The 21471-nt window shown below is 37.5% G+C and overlaps 1 protein-coding gene across 1 annotated transcript in view; it reads right to left on the bottom strand.

Annotated features, from left to right (window-relative positions):
* Positions 1 to 21471, bottom strand: part of SEC24D (SEC24 homolog D, COPII coat complex component) — a 100750-nt gene that overhangs the window by 5507 nt on the left and 73772 nt on the right. Inside the window, exons 13-21 of the mRNA XM_008067357.2 lie at positions 16663 to 16779; positions 15195 to 15365; positions 12365 to 12461; positions 12090 to 12235; positions 10560 to 10698; positions 8938 to 9056; positions 4026 to 4205; positions 2958 to 3149; positions 267 to 356 (exon numbers count right to left, since the gene is read on the bottom strand). Coding sequence (XP_008065548.2) covers positions 267 to 356; positions 2958 to 3149; positions 4026 to 4205; positions 8938 to 9056; positions 10560 to 10698; positions 12090 to 12235; positions 12365 to 12461; positions 15195 to 15365; positions 16663 to 16779 — 1251 coding nt within the window. The remainder of the gene's footprint in view (positions 1 to 266; positions 357 to 2957; positions 3150 to 4025; positions 4206 to 8937; positions 9057 to 10559; positions 10699 to 12089; positions 12236 to 12364; positions 12462 to 15194; positions 15366 to 16662; positions 16780 to 21471) is intronic.

Here is a 21471-nt window from a genome sequence, read left to right as displayed (position 1 = left end):
CGCTCTGGCGATCCTTCCACCTCTGCCTTCCAAGTAGCTGGAACTACAGGCGCACGCTACCACACCCGGCTAATTTTTTGGTTTATTGTAGAGATGAGGTCTTGCCTGCCCAGGCGGGTCTCAAAACTGCGGGCTCAGGCAATCCACTCACCTCAGCCTCCCAAAGGTGCAGGATTACAGGCTGAGCCACCGACATGCATTTTTAAAGTCTTTAATGAAATTTTAAAAAAACACTAAAAGAAAAAAAACCAAAATCTAATTCTTACCTTCATTGAATATGGCCTCTTTTGTTGGATAATACCCATTATCATCCTGAGTTGCTGGGAGTGTGGGCTTCCCACCTCAGGCAGCAATGTCTAAATTTAAGAGAATTCAAGTTTCAGTATAATTTATAACAGCCTATGCTTGGTTTTTAATTTTATTTCATGTTTTGAAGACAGTCAAGAAAAGATATGCTGATAGGCGTAGCAATATAAGATTATTAGAACGTTTAAAATGTCCTTTTAAAACCATATAGTTGACTATTGACTTAGTTCATTTACCTGAAAACCAAAAAAATGTGGGAAAAAATGCACTAAAAATTACTCATTCTTAATGACACACATTCCTACCAATAAATCAATTATCTCTGTCTTTTGGGAAAAAAAATCCTCCTCTGGAATTTGACACATGTACACCACTGAAATGACACACCACAGACAGTCAGTCTTCTGTATCCGTAGGTTCTGCAACTAGATTCAACCAACTGTGAGTCAAGAATATTTTTTAAAAATGTGTCTGTAACTAAACAGGTAAAAACTTTTTTTTCTTGTCATTATTCCATAAACAATACAGTTTAACAACTATTTAGATGGTACTTACATTGTATTAGCTATTATGCATAATCTAGAAATGTTTTAAAGTATATGGGAGGATGTACACAAGTTATATGCAAATACTATGCCATTTTATATCAGGGACTTGAGCATCTGTGGACACTGGCATCCACAGAAAGTCCTGGAACCAATTTCTCATGAATACTGAGGGACAACAGTATATGTTTTGTACAAAGGATATCATTGAACCATTTCCCATGAAAGTGTGAGGCCTTTTCAAGATTCAAGGCTTTACCGCAAGCGAAAAGAATGTACTTTATCCCTTCAGTGGATCTGGTGCGCGACCCTGAAGCATTACCACGTTTGGAAAATGCCACCTAAGTACCACGTTCCAACATTAAAACAAACTCTCAATAACTGATTTCTCAAGGGGAATACAGTCTCTAAGTTTTCTCTGAAATCTGGTTAGTGGTAAACAAAACAATCTAGCTGCAGATAGCCTTCAGGAAACATGAAGGCTATCTTCATATGTTAATGTTTGCTTCTTGGCAAGAAGATGCCAATAGCCAATACTCATCTGTGACTTAGCCACAGAAAATGTGGGTCAGAATGTTTTACTATAATGCCTAAAGTCTCTGGAAAAGGTTATGGTCAATATTTTTCAAGGAGGAAGCAAAGCAAGAAATTCATCATTTATGTTCACACTATATGTATTATTTGACATTAAGGTAGATCTTTTTATTCAACAAATAACATAAGTATGAGTATACTTCATGTATATGTTTAAAGTGCCAACTGCTCCTAAAAAAGAAAGTAACCTGTGTTTGGTTTTTTATTTTATTTCATGTTTTGAAGACAGTCAAGAAAAGGTATGCTGATACAAGCACAAACCTACCAATCTGCTGCCTTGTGATGGGAAGCCTTTAGCTATTTCATATGTATAATTTTCGCAAATATGCATTCAGTATTTACTGTGTTGATATAAGAGGATGCTTCCTTGAATTTTAAAAAACATCCTTTAGACTCAGTTCTTTGCCTACTGAATTTTAATTTTGTTATTTTTTTAAAAATTGCTTTTAAAATCATTTCTTAATTTCAACATGCAGTTACCTTCATGCTTCTAAATCTTCACCTTAATCTTAAAACAAGTCTCTAAATGGAATATGGATGTCCTCAATTCCTTTAAGAATATATTTTTGGCATTCATAATAAATATGCAGCTCTCCAAACTGACCACCTATCATGGTCTTGAATTCAAATCCTGTCCCTGTTTGCAAGATGCTGTATCTCTCTAAGTCATGTTTCACACCAAAAACTGGGTTAACAACTGGACTGAAGCCATCTTACCATATGTAAGTGAGGCTCCAGGGAACAAACTACCTGCTGAGCTCTACTATGAGTTCATAAGGAGGCCCCCATCAAGCAAGTGAGACACTGATCATCACGGCAGGGGTGCTCATGCAACAGCGGTCTACAAGTAAGTTTTGCAATAAATGTTGACTTTCAGACAAATTATAATTGCTATGTTTTCCTAAGAGACTTTAGAAATAGTCATCTGCATTCATTTCCACAGCAATCCACAATTTCCTTTGTTCTGACTGCAACAGAGGAGTATATCACCTGCTCTTGTGGAATTATAATTCTATAACTCAATAATCTGATTTAGTCTGTAGGCAAACACCTATGAAAGATGACTACACTCTTCTGGGCATGCAGTTCAGCACTGAATATGAGCCCAGAGCATAAGAGCAGAATTCAGTTCACACCTCTGCCACTTACTGCCTCAGAGAATTTGTCTCCAAGCCTCAACTGACTCATCTGCAAGACGCTGACACAATATCCATCTCACTGATTTGTTGTGAGAATTAAATGAAATGGTGTATTTAAAGTATTTAAAGCCCAGAGACTGGCACATAGTTAATGATCTGGAATTGTCAGTGTTCTTTATTAGTGTCCGAAAATACTCTATACAAATAACTTTATACTAGTTAATTGTTATTGATCAAAACATGAAATTATTTCATTCTTATACAGAACTAACTATATGCCCTGTTTTTCTTCTCAGTAATATATGATTGCACATAAATAAAAACATTTAAAAATTGATATTTTGCATATTACCACAATGAAAAAAATACTTACCATATCTGTGTTGATATGTGCAAAAGATGGCACATTAAATATTCCTTGGATCAGTTCTGGTGGGCTACTTACTCCCAGCCATAAGAACATGTTTAGACCATTAGCCAGTAAGAATATTCCGTCTTCTGAAAGACGAGACTCAGAGCAACGAACAGCAGCAGGTAACATTGTACTCTTGACATCTAATGTGTGCTGTTCCGGCAAAGACAAGAGTTAGAAAGTCCTTTCTTCCCTTTCCCTTTCTTTTCTCTCTTCTTTTCTATCTTTTTCCTCCCTCTCTCCCTGCAGTGCATATTTAATGAATGCCTACTATGTGTCAGGCATTGCTCTAGTTATCAGACAGTAATCCCTGCCTCCTGCAGCTTTGTTTTACATAAAACAAGTAAACTATATAGAATTGTAGATGCTGTTAAGAGTCATGAAGAAAAGAAGCAGGAAAATGGGATAGGGTGTGTCAGTGGTGGAGAAGAGAGTGTTACAGTTGTAACTAGGGCCATCCAGGAAGTCCAGGGACTTTTGAGAAGAAAACCCAGGAAGTCCAGGGACTTTTGAGAAGGAGCACTTGGGACATCTGGGGAACACCATTCCAGAAGGAAGGAAGAGCCTGAAGCAAGAGTCTGTCTGGAGTTTTCGAGGATCAGCAAGGGGCCGTGGCTGGCGTGGAATGAGGAAAGGGAGAGTAACAGAAAATGAGGTCAAGTAGAAGGGAGGGGAGAGCCAGGGCGATAAGAACTCGGGCTTTCACTGAGATGGGGAATCCAGAAGTGTTTTGAGTAGAGGAGTGATGAGCTGACATCTTAACAGGACCACCCTAAGTGAGCTGAAAACAGATTGCAAGAGAGGCAGAATGCCTCAAGTCCCCTCTCCCATCACACCGAGTACATATTGATGTCCAGATGCAACTTCCTCAAAGAGCCTCTGCTCTAAATCCCATGCTTCACATTTTAAAGGCATTTGTGACTTTGAATTTCTTAAGAACAAAATGTTTCAGATATAGCATAGGGAAAAGCACAAAATATGACTGTCTTCCAGCATTCTCTAGGAAATGCACTGTCACAGCATGCTTACTATGGGCAGAAGTTGTGGGTAGAAGAAGAGCTGAGAGTCGGCCACACCCATGCTCATGACCAGCTGTCTCTGGAATGCCCGCTCATCAGTTGAGATCTCTGGTCTGCTGAGCAGCACACAGTTTTTTAACAAACAGTTCATGTACACTGGTAATACTTTCATGGAATCTGGCAGAATAAGCTGAAAAAGAATGACATTTTGTTTAATATGCTTGGCCTTGGCCGAGAAAGAACCCCCGAGCTTTATCTGTAAGATAGAGACATCATTTGCTTTTGAGCCTGTTGTGAGAATTAAATAGTAACCCATGTAAAGCACCTAGAGCACAGTAAATTGGTGCACGGTAGGTATTCAAAGAACAGCAGCTGTTTTTATTTTATCTAATGACATAGCAGCCTTGAGTAGTGGTTGTCAGCACAACCCACTGCCTAGGATGCTATCCCAGCTCTGCCTCTTACTAGGTGTGTGAACCTGGGCAAATCACTTACCTTTTCTTTTCCTCAGTTTTCTCAGCTGAAAATGGAATGACAGCATATCTACTTCATGATAACAGGGTTATTATGAGAATTAAATAATTTGCAAAGCACTTACAGTAGTGCTTAGTATATAGTAAGCACCATATGTGTGTGTTAAATTAAAAAATTTTTAAGTTATTTCCTAATCTATATTTCCAACTTCTACCTCTTATATTCAAGCATTTTCAACTGCCCACAAGAAATCTCTTCCTTCCTTTATGTTTTTCATGCATCTTAAACTCACAGCTGTTAACTCATTAAACACTTATTCAATGCCATTGTTATCATGGGTTCTATGCAAAGAGTCAAGGACATAAGGGAGAATAAGGCACAATCCATGTGATAAGATGCTTGACGTCCCCTGGGGATAACAGACATATAAGTTGATAAAATACATAAGGAAACTGCACTGCTATAGATACAAACTAAAAAAGGAAATGTTTCATGCATTTAGATGTGTCACTACTGAATGATAACCTGCTAAGTCAAACTCATACAATTCTGCAAATATGTTCTTCCTCTCAGGTTTCCTATTCAGTGTAGAATTTCCAGGTAAACTCAGTTTTTTCTTTACCCTCAATAAGTGAATCCTTTTCATTCTTCCTTTATAATCCACCTGTGTCCTCCTCTCCAGGCTTTCTTTGGCTCACATGACTTCATATTAATGGCCTCAAAGCACATATCATAATGAGATGCCACAACATAACATAATAGAGCATTTCTAGGAGCACAACCTAATGCTTTAAAAAATTATAATTTAAAAAATTATAATGTCCTATGTTGTTTAATCTTCTCCCAAGTAAATTCCATAAGAATAGCTAATAATCAAGTTTGATCTGAATGTCACTTCCATTTAATAGCACAGGTCAATGAACAAGGACATATCAAAAAAAAAAAGTTTAAGTAGGAGATAAAGATAATTTACAAGCAGATAACTGAAATATCTGGTCTATAAATTCATGATTTTTTAGTTTTCTATCTTAATGATGACAAAGGATATACACTAATTAGAATCCACACTGAAAAGAAAATGTTCCTCAGGATTCTGTTAGAATTGATTCCTAAACTTAAATGTACACCATAGGTCTCTTCTCATGATCTACAAAGTAAGGAATGTGTGGGACAGAACTTTCTAATTGGTTCAGGCAAACATATTTCAGAATGATTCTACTTAGCAGTTTTGTTTCTCCCCTCATCTTCTAATCTCCTTTCAAAGAAACCAAAAACAGTTAATGCATGTTTGTTTAATAAGAGCAGAACACTCTCTTCTCTTGTAATTTTTTTCTCTAGCATAAAATATCTTCATCTGACAACATTTGGTACTGGATTACTTTTTCAGCCAAGGAAAACTATGATCAAAAGATGTAGGAACTGGATCATGGTCATGTTTCAGAGCCAAGTGGCCCCAGTGCTATTTCTGGGCTAGTTATCAGTTAGGCATTTTACATATTGTTATGGATTAAATATTTTTAGATTCCTGTATAGAAGCATATACATACAGTTTTTAAATGTTACACTGAAATTTCACTGGTTGCTTCTAATTAATTAGGTCCCATTAAGGCAGTTCTGAAATCTGTGGTCCTAAAGGCCACAAAGGGGTGAGGTTGGCCCATGATTACACTACTAGGACTAAAAAATCTAATCAGAGGAGGTTGAATTATAAGGGGGCAGAGGGAAAAAAAACAGGCAGCAAATCAGAAGAAAAATTAATGATAAAGAAAAAAATGGAAAGCCAGGCTCGGTGGCTCAGCCTGTAATCCCGCGCCTTTGGGAGGCTGAGGTGAGTGGATTGCCTGAGCCCACGGGTTTGAGACCCGCCTGGGCAGCGAGACCTCATCTCTACAATAAATCAAAAAATCAGCCAGGCGTGGTAGCGTGCGCCTGTAATTCCAGCTACTCGGAAGGCTGAGGCGGAAGGATCGCCGGAGCCCAGCAGGTTGAGGCTGCGGTGGCCGGGAGCGGCCACTGCACTCCCGTCTCGGTGACAGTGAGACTCCAACTCAAAAAAAAAAAAAAGGAGCTAAAGAGTAAAATAAAATAAGAAGACAGTCTTATTCCACGTTTTGAGGTGAAGAAGAAAATGTGGCCACAGATGACCATTTTAAAAACTCCCCTGTCCTGCACCCCACCCCCCGCCCCACCTCCTGCCTCCTTGATCCCTCTACAAATAATAAAGTCATTCTTGGGAGAAAAGGGTGAGAGGAAGTGGAAATTCATATAAGTCCAATTTGACTGAACTTGGAAAATTCTTCTTTTTGGGTGTTTTGAAATGACAGAAGTGATAATGAATTTTTTTCTTAAACTGTTATTTTGCAGTTAAGGTCATTTGACTTGCCTTCTGAAGTTAGTGTACTCCCATATGATGTAATATACTAAGCTCAAAACAATAAGCTACTAGATTTAATAAAAAGAATCTGTGTTGCTTATGTAAGCCTACAAATTTGTTTTAATGTTGTTTCCAGTTGTGTGTCTTAACTCAGCATCTATCATATGACCCTCCTTAAATTTTGTACTCTGAGTGCCTTCGCTTGCTGGAACCTAGCTTTAGATCTCGCAATTTTGTAACATCGGTTCTACTGAGGTCCAGTATTGTATACTGCAAGTATATAGCTCCTTGATGATCAAAGAAACTTTGGGCTGTACAGCAGAATTCCTTTAGGAATTTCTCCGTAGATATTATTTCTCACAAGTGAACTGTGGGAGGACACTGAGTTTGTAGTTGCATTTTCTGAAGAGAACTTTAAGTCCAACCATTCAACGTTTTCAGTTAATGGTAAAATATATTATTGTTACTAACAGTTTCAGAATCCCTGCATTTTCTAGACTTCATGATGGTTAATTATAAGATACTTAAGTTACATTGTTTTTTTTTAAGGCATACCATTGGGTTGAAAGGTACACCTGAAACATGCCAATAGAAAAACTTCATTATAAGAACAAGAATAATTTCTATCAGCTTATTCACAGAAAATCTGGCATCATAAGGTTTTTACTCCAGAAATAATTAAATTATGTAAACAGATGATCCACTCCTACAGACAATGCTTTTAACTTTTAAATCAGAAGGAACTGACAGCTTTTTGTTTTTTTCCATAAACAGGCAACACATTTGTTTTTGACCTAATGTCTTTGAATCCAATTGTTCTAAGGCTAGCAAATAAACTTCTAGAGAGGACACTAACTGTATCTGTATGGCTTAAATGAATCCTTCTGAAGAGTGAGATATTCCAGAGACAGAATAATGTTTCCAGAGCTCTAAGACAAATAGTAAAATTGAGATACAAAGTGCTCATGATTGGACTATATCCTGGCTGGATTCCAAGAACACCTGGTGGGCTTTGTATAACTTAAACAAGCATGCTATGAAATAGTACTGATGTTTGAATTTACTAAAATGGAAAATATCCCATAAAAAGGACTGAAAACTCATGTAGATTTAAGAATTATTTATACAAGTTATCAGCACAGTAGATGAAAGAATGGATGGTCAATTTAATCACTTTGGATAGCATGGAAAGGAACTTTAATGAAAAGTCCAATCTAGTAAATGTGTTTATTTTCCTTCTTTACCTAGATTACAAATTTGAACCCAAAACGTATCTGCATTCTCTTTTCTGCTGGAGGCTTACTTTTAGGTGGGGGGTTCAGATGTCCTCTCAGCACCCACGTGGGACAATTAATGAGCCAGAAAGTTTTCCTATCTATTGCTCACTGTCTTCTCTTTTCATCAAAATTCTAAACTCAGATTTCAATACACAACTATAAAAAGCGACATGTAAGTTTTACTGACATAGGAAAGAATGTGGACAAGAGAACAAATGCAAAAATAAATGTAGACTTGATGTTTTCCTTTTTCTTTTATAAAAGAGAGACTAAATGAGGTTTATTTGAAGAATCTTCTAAAATTTCAAACTCCTAGATGATGGAGAGAGACAATTCTTTCAAAACTCTTCATCCCTATTAATAACTTTTAAATATAAAGAATAACTTAAATATAAAGATTCTAACATTTATATTTTATATTATACTTATATCTGTAAAAAGCTTTGTTATTACTGCCAACAGCTCATGTCAACTTTGTTAGTATACTTAAAACATATTTAAGCATACACATTTCACTATCTCTATATACTAGAGAATCCTGTTTATATTATGACACTTCCTACATATAACATTCTTTTGTTTATACATGACTTCGCAACTGTTAACTGAATATATGCACCCATTTAAGTACCTTTTAATGCCAAGTTTTTAATGTTGGCTAAAAAAAATCACAGTTCCCAAAACTGCACCCTCAATCTTCTGGGCTATGATTTTCTATGGCAGCATCTAAGTGCCACAGCATGGAAGCCTTCAATGGCCATGTGTTGAAGGAACATCGAAGTACAAAGGGTACTTGCCTGGCTTGCTGCAGATGGACTTGCACAGTTCTTTCGGTAACATGCCAACATATGAGCAGTCTGATTAACTAGAATTTCCCGGATGACTTTCAAAGGCTGGTGGAGAACTGCTTTAAAAGCTATGTACACAAAACAATGAAAAGGACATCAACGTTTTAGCTCAGAAACTGATATCTTCAGGTAATAATAAGAAAAAAGAACAAACTATTTTCAGACCACGCAGCAAGAAGAACAGCATTTAAAAATGTTAAAGTCATCTCTAACAGTCTCCTCTTGACTAAAGATGATGGCCTCACCAATAGATAACAATGACCTACTTACAACAAAAGGTTATACTGGCCAGATTTATCTTCAGAATGTTAGAAACAGAATTCTACATGCACAGAAAAGAAGGGTCAGCTTGTCATTTTCTAATGTCCTGAATTCCTATGGGCTGGATTGCTACTTTTCCTAAAACTTAATGTAGAATCTCAAAAGGAAAGTCAAAGAAAATTCTACCCCGAGGCCTGTTCTATTTCATAGTTTTTGTGGTTTGGATAAGTGAGTTCAGTCTAATATTAGAGTCAGTCTCCCATTATCTCAATGCGCCAGAGGGCCCACTCACATACCATAATGAGGGTCTGTATCACCTTCCTAAAATTCAACTCAGACTATGCTACCCAGATTTATTTAAAGTTTTCTTTAGAGGGTATAATACTCGGTGATCTATCACAGAAACAAATAACTGAGTACCACATGTTCTCACTCATAAGCGGACCCTGAACATTTACCATAATACTGTAAGAAAAGGATTGGCAGTAGCCGGAAATGGGGGTGGGGAGCACATAACATCAGTAAGGTTGCCTGATTTCAAACCAGGCAAAGTGGGGACCAAAGGGAGGTCTAAACTTTACCTGTATGATGTCCACTTGTACACCTAATCCTGAATTGTACCCTACACATCTTTAAAATAAAATATATATATTAAAAAAATTTAGCCGGGTTCGGTGGCTCAGCCTGTAATCCCACACCTTTGGGAGGCTGAGGTGAGTGGATTGCCTGAGCCCGCGGGTTCGAGACCCGCCTGGGCAGCGAGACTTCATCTCTACAATAAATCAAAAAATCAGCCGGGCATGGTAGCACATGCCTGTAATTCCAGCTACTTGGAGGGCTGAGGCGGAAGGATCGCTGGAGCCCAGCAGGTCGAGGCTGCGGTGGCCGGGAGCGGCCACTGCACTCCAGTCTGGGCGACAGAGTGAGACTCCAACTCAAAAAAAAAAAAAAAAAAAAAAATTAAAAAGTTATCTTTAAATAAATCTGTATGGGCAAGCCCCTAGGGTCCCCTCCCACTGTGGGAGCTTTTCTGTCCTCTCAATAAATCCTGCTTTCTAAAATAATAATAATAATAATAATAATAATAATAAATCTGTATAACCTGGCCCTGAACCAAGTTATCACATTTATTAATCTAGAATTAGAGATGCTGACTATTCTCCCTCACGCTTTGCTTTTATTAGTTCTGAACTTACCCACCAAAAGGTTATAACACCACAGTGCTTTCACCTACTGACTCAATTAACTAACCAGTCTTGACTGAATTATTAAGCAAGGTTTACTGAACCTCAGGATCAGCACCGTGTTACCTGACTTAGCAAAGAAGTTGATAAGGGCATCCGTTTCACAGCTCTTGTAAAGATCAGCTAACTGGGAGCTGCAGTTTAAGCCCAGATTGTGAATCCGGAGTCTTCTTTGACCACTGATCGTCGTGTAAAGTACAGCACACTACAGAAGCAACATGAAGGTCACATGTTTTTCTAGTTAACACATTCACCAAGCTCGCTGATCTTATTTGCATTTACAAAACAGTGTGTACAGATAAAAGACTATTTTTCCACTGAATGTATTCCCTTACTGTTAAAGACTAGACAACAAGAAGTATGAGAAAATAATGACCAATTCACTGACTGGGTATTAATGTAGCATTTCACTGGTTTAAATTATTTTGGACTATTCATGTATAAATATCTTTTCACAATTCCACAACTAGCCTGCATTTCACATACCTCAGATTTTTTTATGACCAAGGACCTAGGTCCAAAAACAATACCTTTATGCATTCACAGCTGTACTCAAGGTTCACTTCCCTTAAAAACATACAAATAGTTTTGATGACAGATTTAGGTCTCATAATGATATATACATTTTAAGAATGCAGAGACATAATGACTTTCCCAAATATCTGTGATTAAAATATAAATATTAAATCTTCCTTAATGCTAACCTCTCTCCAACCTTTGAGGATGATGCTAGTGTCTGGAAATTACAACCATTAGGTATTTTTGTTGGCTTAATTCAAAATTTCCATGGCTTCTATAGCTATCTTTATTTGCTACAAAGCCAAATCTTGTCCTACTTGCTTATAATATGGCAGTATGTTTAACATGGTATGATAGGCTGAATTGTGACCCCCGTTCAAATTCATATGTTGAAGTCCTAACTCCCAGTATACCTCAGGATATAACTGTATGTGCAACAGGGTCTTAAAAGAGGTAAACTAATGAAAATGAAGTCATTTGGGTGGGCCCTTGTTCTTTATGACTAGTGTCCTTATAAGAGGAGGAACTTTGGACACAGATACATAACAGAGAAAAGAAAATGTGGAGATACAGGGTGAATAAAGCCATCTACAAGCCAAGGAGAGAGGCTTGTAAGAGATCCTTTCCTCAAGGTGCTGAGAAGCCTTGGCCTCAGACTTCTAGCCCCTCAAACTATTAAAAAATAAATTTCTGTTGTTTAAGCTGCTCAGTCTTTGGTGTGTTGTTATGGCAGTCCTAGCGAACAAAAACACTCATGGGAGAAGCAAATGGGTGCTGAAGCCTGGAAGAGCTGACTACTGCTGGAAACCAGTTTGCTGATGCCCATGACACCACAGGTCTGTTAGACTCACATGTAGTAATGACATATTATCGTTACTTCATATAAGTAGCATTTATGAATCAGAGCATGGAGAAGCTATGCTGCTGAGTGCTCTAATCTAACGAATTTTGCCTCTGGAGAAAGAGAGTTAAAATTTTTTAGGAAGAGACTAATACATTTGATGATATTTTAGGCTGTCCACTGATCACTGTCAGTAACAAACTAAAATGTCAACAACAGAATAAATTTTAAATCACCTGGATTAAAGCTCCAGTGTCTTCACTGAGTTTGTCATCATGCTTGAACTCCACAGTCACTGCCTTGTCGCAATCAATGGCTGCCATTTCTATATCAGTGGTGTTGTTCATAAGAATTCCACCAAAGAAATCAGTGGCTCTGAAGCCTAAAGATAAAAGAAAAGGGGAAATTGGTACTTCTTATTTTATTGTTATTTTTTTATTGACCTGTTATTAATTTGAAAAAGAAACAATTATATAAAAGAGACCTGAAAAACTGTATAAATGATCATTACCTGTGCTGGTACGAACCCTCATAATAGCATCAAAGCCTATTTTCTTTTCTATATCATTTCTGAGGTCATTCAAAAATTGTTGGCTATCCAAGTGCATCTGAAAAATAAAGTATGGTCAATGCCCACCAGATGGCAGCAAAATACTTAAAATAATTCTCATTTTAGTCCCTATTTAAAATAATTCTATTTTTAAAATCCTGATTTGGCGTATCTATGTGCAAATTTTGTTTCTTTGGTTAAAGAAAATATAGGATCTTTGGGCAGTAATTCATAATTTTTCAATTAAACATATCTATTATTTTATTTCACTTTCATAACACCGAGATGAGAAAATCAGTTATTAATTTTATTTTACAAATGGGAAAATTAGGAGAGCATAAATGATCCACTCAGGGGTTTAGGGCTGGAGACAAGGCCCAATATGGAACACCCATCTAATGAAGCTGGGGAAGGATCCTGCAGTTGTTTGCTTGTTTTTAATCTGACCCATTCAGAGGTTGAGCAAGCTAAGTCAGGAACAGTTCATGCACAGAACTAATAGAAACCCCTTCTTCTAGCTTTGTTAGCTCTCCATTATCATCATATTTCAAAAAGCTGTTCACAATATACAATCAAGCAAGTTTACACACTACACACATGTGCACAACACTGAGCTGAGAGCTTACCCAGGAGTGTAAAGAAACTAGTTGCGCACTGGCTTCTAAAGTTTCTTATCTGACCTGGTCAGTGAATCTCTTTAAGAAACTCTCATCAATTCTGTTTGAGATGTAACAGAGATGCCAACACATACATTCTTTCCTGTCCCCCCAACCCCCAAACACAAAAGGAATAGAGGAAGAGGGGAAAGAGGGAAACCACAGGCACAATCTTTATAATAATCCCTTTAGCTGTTTATATACAACTGGATGCCTGAAAAGTTCTTGATCATCATTTTTATCATTTCTTTCTTATGACTGAATGGAAAACACTATTACAATTTTTGCTGTTGAAACGAGAGGAGAAAGAAATGCTACAATGTGATTCAGTTTTGCAACAATGTGGAGTAATCACAAGCAACTGAATAATAGTAGCACAGCCAAAATCAATACTCTAATTATAAAATATTTACTGACTGTTTACATCTTAGAAGATTTCCCTCCATTGGATGATCACAATTTCTTTTTTAGTAACATTGACGGAATCAATAGTAACTACTGATATGTTGAGGTTCAAGTACCTCAGAAACTATATCAGAACTATATGAGGTTTGCTCATAACTCAAAAATTAAAGGAAGAGAAAAGAAGTAATTAAGTCAAGGGGCTACACACTGCAGTCACTCACTTCCTGCACATCATGTGGTAGCCTGTTCTTTGAAACTGTCACTCCAGTGTAGATGATCACACTCGTGCATGGCTAAGGACCCTGGCAAGGGCCCCGGTAGTATTCACAAATGCTGGGAACTTACTTATAAGGAATGAAAGATGATAAAGTCATTTGGGGGAAAATGAGGCAAAAAAAGTTTCTGATGAAATGCATCTCCCTAGCTGGAAAAGAAGATGAAATTGACATTGTGCTTCAATGCACAGACAGGGAAGAGAAAATAAGAGTTAGAATTCTGTATGATTATTAAGAGCTTATTTTATAGAGTTGCCTTAAAAGACAGACTTTTATCTAGAAGTCTTAGAAAGGGCTCTTAAAGCTTTTTCAATTTTATTTCATGTATGTTCTTTGGTCTTATCAAACCCCTTAACTAGTTTATAATATAAATCTATAGCTGGGCTCTATTAATAATAATTTTGATGACAAATGAAAACAGATAATGACTAACATTTGTCATTATGTTGGGAGAACACACCTTCCCATGTCATGCTTCCATGTGGAGGTACACACTGACCCCCTCTCTTCCAGTGACTTACCTGTTTAGCGGTTTGGGAAAAAAGGAACTGGGTGCAGGCATAACTCAGCCTCTTCTGGGCCCTCTTCTTAGGGAGGCAGCCTGCCTGCAGCTACACATTTTCTGCCCCTCAATAAAGTTTTCAAGTACAGGTATCCACAGGAGAAGCTTGTGACCATGCCCACCCCATGCCTGGGCATATACATTTGTCAAATTCAGGGGTGAGGCATTAGCAATCCCACCTGCCTACAGACCTGGGTCCATTATCGTGCTGACACTCTTATCATCTCTTGAATATGCCTCTCAAGTTTGGAAGAGAGGAGTACAACGAATTGACTTCCCCCCAAATCCTAACAATTTAAAACAAATATATAGTCACTTTTTAAAGCATTAACTTGAAAATATTTTTTTCCCTAGTATGAAAGCTCCATTGATATTGAACTAAGGCTAACCCAGCTCATTCTGTTGCCAAACACTTAGGTGTGAAACTGCTTCAACATGTCATCCCTTAGGATCTGTAGGGTGCTGGTTCCAGGATCTCCCACGGCCACCAAGCTCTGCCAGATGCTCAAGCCCCTGAGATAAAATGGCACAGCATTTGCATATAACCTACGCACATCCTCCATATACTTTAAATCACCTCTAGATTACTTATGTTACTGAATGCAATGCAAATACTTATGTAAAAAGTCGTATTGTTTAGGGAATAATCACCAGAACAAAGTTTGCATATGTTTAGTATGTTTGAAAAATATTTTCAACCTGTGGTTGGTTGAATCCACCGATGGATGTGGAGCCCACAGATACATACGGAGGGCAGACCGCAGACATTGTTTTCCATCTGCTCTTGAATTACACATGTCAGTTGCCCACAAGGGGCATTCTTAACCTATGGTTTGAGCATTGCAATTGAAATAGGAGTAGAAAATGGAAGTGAACAGATTGCTGACATTTACCTGAAAATTGTTATATTTGTAAAGGGTTCCTCCAGTAAGCTGAGGAACAAGCCCCAACGAGGCCATATCCACATACTGACTGGGAAAGAGGAACAGCGTCACAGAACAGCCATGAGCCACACAGTCCTTGGCCAGAGAGTCATAAACGTTTGTTTGGGGCTGGAAAAGTATCTGGGGGGAAAAAAAGACACAAAAAAGGAACAAAATGTTTTTGGTAAAATTTTAAATTCTATTGAATTCTTACCGAGTTTTAAAATTAAAGAAGTATTTATTTTTAGCACTGGGGGTGCCAAAAAAATATATACACATTTTAAGAGATGTTGTCTATATATTATTTTTTGAAGTTTTCAGAAATATCTGGATGCTAATGGTAACTATTTTGCACACTTCTTGTAATTGCAGAAGTCAAACATGACTTGTGTTCATCTTACAATTCTAAAAACGTGAATACTTTTTTTTTTGGCACCCTCTGTATTTTCGAGTGAACTAAGCTGAAGAAATAAATTGTGGTAATCAATAGTACAGTAACCATTTCCTGAGTGCCCCATCTGTGCTGGGCTCACATCATGTGAATATTTGCATGTGTTTAGTTTTATCTGATCCTCCTAATAAAGCTTGTATTGCTGTGCAGACTTTACAGATCTACTGAAGCAACTTGTGTGTTGTCACGTGGCCAAGAGTTGAATGTTGACATTCACGGACTCATCCTTTCCACTGTCACATAGTTGGAAGTTTCAGGCAGAGGTAAGTTTGAGCCTCGGTGCCTCTGCTTCATGCCTCGGGTCTTCACCTCCAAGAGGTGCTGTCAAAGGTGCAGTCTACACCCTCCCTCTACCCTGTCTTCTTTCCCCCACTTCCTCCAATTCTATCACAGTCTTATCATACAGTCTCTCTTACAAGGTTATCCATGAAAAAGTTTGACCCCTTTTTATTTTATTTTCTATTTTTTTTAGTTAGGAACTCACTCTGTTGCTCATGCTAGAAAGCAGTGGCACAATCATGGCTCAATGAAGCCTCGAACTCCTGGACCAAAGTGATCCTTCTGCCACAGCCTCCCAAGTTGCTGGGACTGTAGGAGTATATCCCCACACCCAGCTAATTTTTAATATATTTTTTGAGATGAGGTCTCGCTAGGTTGCCCTGGCTGGTCTTGAGCTCCTGGGCTTAGGTGATCCACTTGCCTCAGCCTTCCAAAGTGCAAGGATTACAGGCGGAGCCATCATACCTGGCCTGGGCCCTTATTTTAATTTAGATATTTCAGACATCAATTTTTATAGGAATATAGAATTTTTAAAATTGTTTGCAATTCAAAAGATTCCTGTAATATACATGTTCTGGATGTATACGCTAGATTTAGCTTCTCCCTCTTTTTCGGACACAAAAGACACACTACCTCTTTCTTTCATAGCCCCCCCCCCAATAATAACTGACATATAGACATTTCAAAGAGCAATCATTTACAAAGTACCTTCTCTTTGTCTGTATTAACCAGTTTTTTGTCATCTCTGTTTCTGAGCTTCCCTGGTGCTTCAGCAGTTGGCAAGGAAGAATGGAAGATGAACAGCTTCCCGGGACAGTCTGCTGCCTAAAAAATAAACAACAAAAATCACATTAAATGTCCTGGGTGGGAAGGTCTTATTTTAAGGGAGTCAGAAAATAAAATACAAGTTCTTTTTATGAACTAAGCACTAAATTCATCTAATTTAATCCTTTGTTTCCTTGGGTAGGTACTATTCTCTCCATTTTATAGATTAGAAAACTAAGGCTTAGAGAGAACAAGCCTAAAGTCATACAAGTTGTAAGTAAAAGGGCCAATACTTAAATATAGGTCTGTATACCATGATGTTTAAAAAAAACTATTAAAATGATGTGTTACAGTGAAAATCCTATAATGTAAATCCCATACTGTAAAAACAAATGATTGAATTCCCAGTTTTATCATGCAACAGAAGCTCTAATTTCAAATGTTTACTAAACATGGATTAAAACTACAGTGGCATTTTGAGGAAGAACGTTCAAGAATGTAGTGGTGTATGTGGTAACAGTAGATGCTAGGAACCAGCTATCAGGCATGATGACAAAATGAAAAGTTTGTAATCAAAATTATCTATCTGTAGTCTCTGAAACACAACAAAAAAAAGATTCAGGATCTATAAAGTCAATTCAGCATTGAGAATTAAAATTTTAAATCTTATTTAAGAGCTGGGCATGGTGGCTCATGCCTGAAACTCCAGCACCTGTGATCCCAGCACCAAGGCAGGAGAATCGCTTGAGGCAGGAGTTTGATACCAACACAGTAAGACCCTGTTTCTAAAAAAATTAAACTATTAGCTGGGCATGATAGTGTGTGCCTGTAGTCTCAGCAACTCGGGAGGCTGAGGCAGGATGATCACCTGAGCCCAGTAGTTGGAAACTGTAGTGAGCCATCATCGTGCCACTGGACTCCAGCCTGGACAACAAAGTGAGACCCTAATTCTTAAAAAAAAAAATCTTATTTAAGGAGCTAAGAAGCAACCTACTGAGCACAAATTCCTGAAATTAAATATGATTTACTCTATTGCCCCGCCACCCCAATCCTGCCTTTCTCCAAGCCACATTGTACTGGTAGCCTGCCTCTGGAATGAATGCAATAGCTCTGGTCAGGGATGTGGCTTTTCTCCTCAGAACCCTGCAGGCTTTCTAGTACAGAGTAAGGTCCACGGTCAGTTATCTAGTGAGAGCTGGAAAGACAGGACAGTAAGATAAGCTGCTACAACACTTGCTGCACACAGCTCAGTGCCAGGCCCTTCAACTTTTTCTTATTTAACACTCACAACCTTGTCTGCATTTTGGAATGAAGAGAACTGAGGCTCTTCTAATTTGCCCCAGGTCACACAGCAAGTAAAAGACAGCTTCAGGGCCTTTGAAGCGGTTTGGATCTATCTTTTCAGTCTAATTTGCAACATTTCCTCACCCTTGCATCTGCTTTGAAGTTTTAGCCACACAAGCTTCTTGCTTTCTGGGAACACCCCACGGGCTATACCCACTTCCATATCTTTGCTCCCTCAGTCAAATTAGCCTGGAGTCCATTTCTCCAGCTTTCTGCCTGGAGCTGTTGCTCGCAAAGGCATGAGGTGTGCAAGGGTTAGCCAGGAGATGGGCTGTATGTGCTACTAACAACAAGGCATTTAGGTTTGTGAATAGCTGACTTCCTTAAAAACAGACTTCAAGGTCAGCCCTTTCCTGTCTCTCATTGAGTGAATGCTGGGGATGTTCTGTGGAGTGGGTCTGAGAGGTGAAGACATGGTTGACATGCTGGCATGGTGCCTCACCATGGCCTGTCTTGTCTTTGCTGTAGCTAGCAGCGAGCAAGAATCTTCTACTGAAAATTATTGACAGATGCAGTACTAATAAGAAAGAAGGCAAGGATGAGTGAAGATGCACTGGTTCGATCTACAGGTGTATGTACCCTACACAGGAGAACGAGACGATCAGAATTTTTGCCAGTAAAGACACAATAGTGCCAACGACCAAATCAGAATAAATTTACAATAATACTGATGATAACATGTTAAGCATGTTGAAATTTTGAAGTTCTATAACTGTATATTTTTTCATTTTATAGCCATTATTATTGTAATAGTATTTTTTTAAAAATTCAGATAACAAAGGTGTTTCTTCCCAACTTTTCTTGCTTGGCCCACCCACTTTCCCTAAGGAATTAATTCACTGTCGAAAAATTCTTCTATCCATCTAGATATTCTTTACTCATGTTAGTAATGCTATACCACAGCAGAGAAGAGCATGGATCCAACCTGCCAAAATTAGAATAACAGCCCTTTATTATCTGAGTGACAGTGGGCAAATGATTGAACTTCTCTAATTCTCACCTCTCATATGACATAGGAGATTCATTAACTACATAAAATACTGTTGGAAGAATTCAATCATCCAGTACATGGTGTTAATCATAATTAAACATACTTGTCTTGTTACTGTTACCTATGGTAAAACTCTCAGGGGAAAAAAATTAAGGCTCATTAAAAAAAAATAAAGTGAATATTGTAAAAAAAAAAAAGAAGAATCGCTATATTTATTTTTTCTTTATAAAATGGCTGTTATTTTTAGATCTACAATTTCATTAACCACATATTTATAAAATATTTTACAAGTAGCAAATTAATCAAAGATAAAGCTCCTTATGTATTAAATGCTTTGTTTTCCTGCAAAAGTTCACATTTTAACCAAAATCTGACTCTGCCTACAGAAGCAAGTCATAGAATTAAGGAACAACATATATCATTCTTATTACGGCAGAAAATGGATTGAAAAAGGCTGGCCTAGAGAACACTCATTTCAAAATTTATCTCGATACCTTTTCCTCTGAGAAAAGCTTTGTCAACATCTTTGACAGAGTTGATTAGTTCCACCTCTTTGTCCTGCTCTTTTTTGTAGTAGACTACCCTAGAATTAATGACATTGCATCATAATTTTTCTTCTCTAGATCAAGGGTTCCCTGAAAAAGGACAGATCTTAGTTTTGTGTTTCTCCAACCTCCACTGGTCTATCGCCTTTTGCTCTATGGGTGCTGTATAAATGTTTGTGCCGGGAGTGTTGTTTGGGATGCAACATCCTGCAATCAAATCTAGGTATCCATTATGAACAATATAAATTCCCCCCAACCAGTAAAGTATTTTAAGCATAACCACTACAGGCCATTTCCTACCAAATTTTTTTGCCAAATCTTACACCAAACTGTAATTACCTAGTTTCGTGGTGGAAGTAACTACTAACTTAGAAAACTGTTCTTTGGCCAAATTAAAAGACAAGAACAACAATACACACACAGTTGAGTTATGGGGGTCAGATTCTACAATAAATGCAGATTTTGAAAGACAATATGGGAAAAAACATGGAAAGAATATAAGATGCTGTGGACATGGAAACATTTGCAACCCAAAATAGTGCACTTGGCTATGTCAAAGACTGTTAGAAAGTATGCACAAGAACTTTCCAAATAGTTCCTATTTATCTTCGTGACAAATTAGCAAATGTTTTTTGTTAGATTCAAGTTTGTTTTTGTTAGTTTCTTGTTTGCCTCAAGAAATTTATTACTACTGATTATATATAGTAATAAATTACTATATTTATTACTATGTTACATTTATAGAAATTTACTACTACTGATTGTATATAGATTTTACTTGTCATGTATCTGATAGAAGGTAAAGCTATAATTCAAACTGGGGAGTCTTGTTCTAAAATGTCTTCCCTGGGATACACAATAAGAAAAGTCTCACTTTGATGTTCTTTCAGTTTCCACTCCCTCTTCCCAGGGGATGAAACGTCCCAACTCTGACCTCCTGTGTAGAATATTCTGAGTTATCTGGCTGGCCAGACACAGTCCAGGGCTTTCCAAAGTTACTTTGCCCTCCCTCATCCCATTTTTCTTAATATCAGCAATGAACATTATGTTTTGTATTATAGAGTGACATCTCTTCTTACACACTGTAAGCAATCTAGGAGTAGGGACATTAGTCTCTATACTGCCTTAAAAAACACAGGCATTTATTAAAACTTAGTTGGTTGAAAGAATGAGTGAATGAATGATGTGGCCTCTTCAATACTTCAATACTACTTTGCAAATTCTCAAAAATGTTAGCTCTTAGCTTATAATGACTTCAGGCAAGAATTTTAGTGCCCTCATATATAAGTTGTACAAATTTAAGTCTGATTTGTCAGCCACATAAGACCTGAAAAATTAATGAAATTATATGACTACCAGAGGTAGCTAATTCCCTCATCCAAAGTTGACAAAGTCGCTACAAGTTAAAAAGTATAAACAGCAGAAAAGCTCCAATTACACTGCGTTAGTGTCTGTCCTTATACAATCATAACCATCCAGAATTTTCCTGAAAGATGCAGGAGAAACTTTTCATTAATTTATTATTCATATTACAATCTTTTACAAAAAGCCTTAAGGACACCTGTGACTAAAGGCACATACAAATAGAGCCACTAAAGCAAAAGTAAAAAAGTAGACATCCACAAGAAGGGTCGGGAAAAGCAAATAATTATATTAGAAAAATCCACTTTAAGGATTATTAGTACTTTTTTTTGGTAGTTAAGGCTAATAGAAACATTATATACAGAATGCCTGTAATAACTGACTCTGGGAAATCAGCTAGTAAATCTTTCCATGTGGTAAGAAACTGAACAACAAAAGAATATCTTCACTGAACATTCTGTAAAATGAAGAAAGTCTTTCATAAAGTTACTTCCTATGTTAATCATTAAC

This window comes from Carlito syrichta, unplaced genomic scaffold (genome assembly GCF_000164805.1).
Source record: "Carlito syrichta isolate Samal-C Ts95f unplaced genomic scaffold, Tarsius_syrichta-2.0.1 Scaffold309486, whole genome shotgun sequence".
NCBI lineage: Eukaryota > Metazoa > Chordata > Mammalia > Primates > Tarsiidae > Carlito > Carlito syrichta.
The sequence above is the reverse complement of the archived record's forward strand: the minus strand, read 5'-3'. Positions and strand labels throughout refer to the sequence as shown.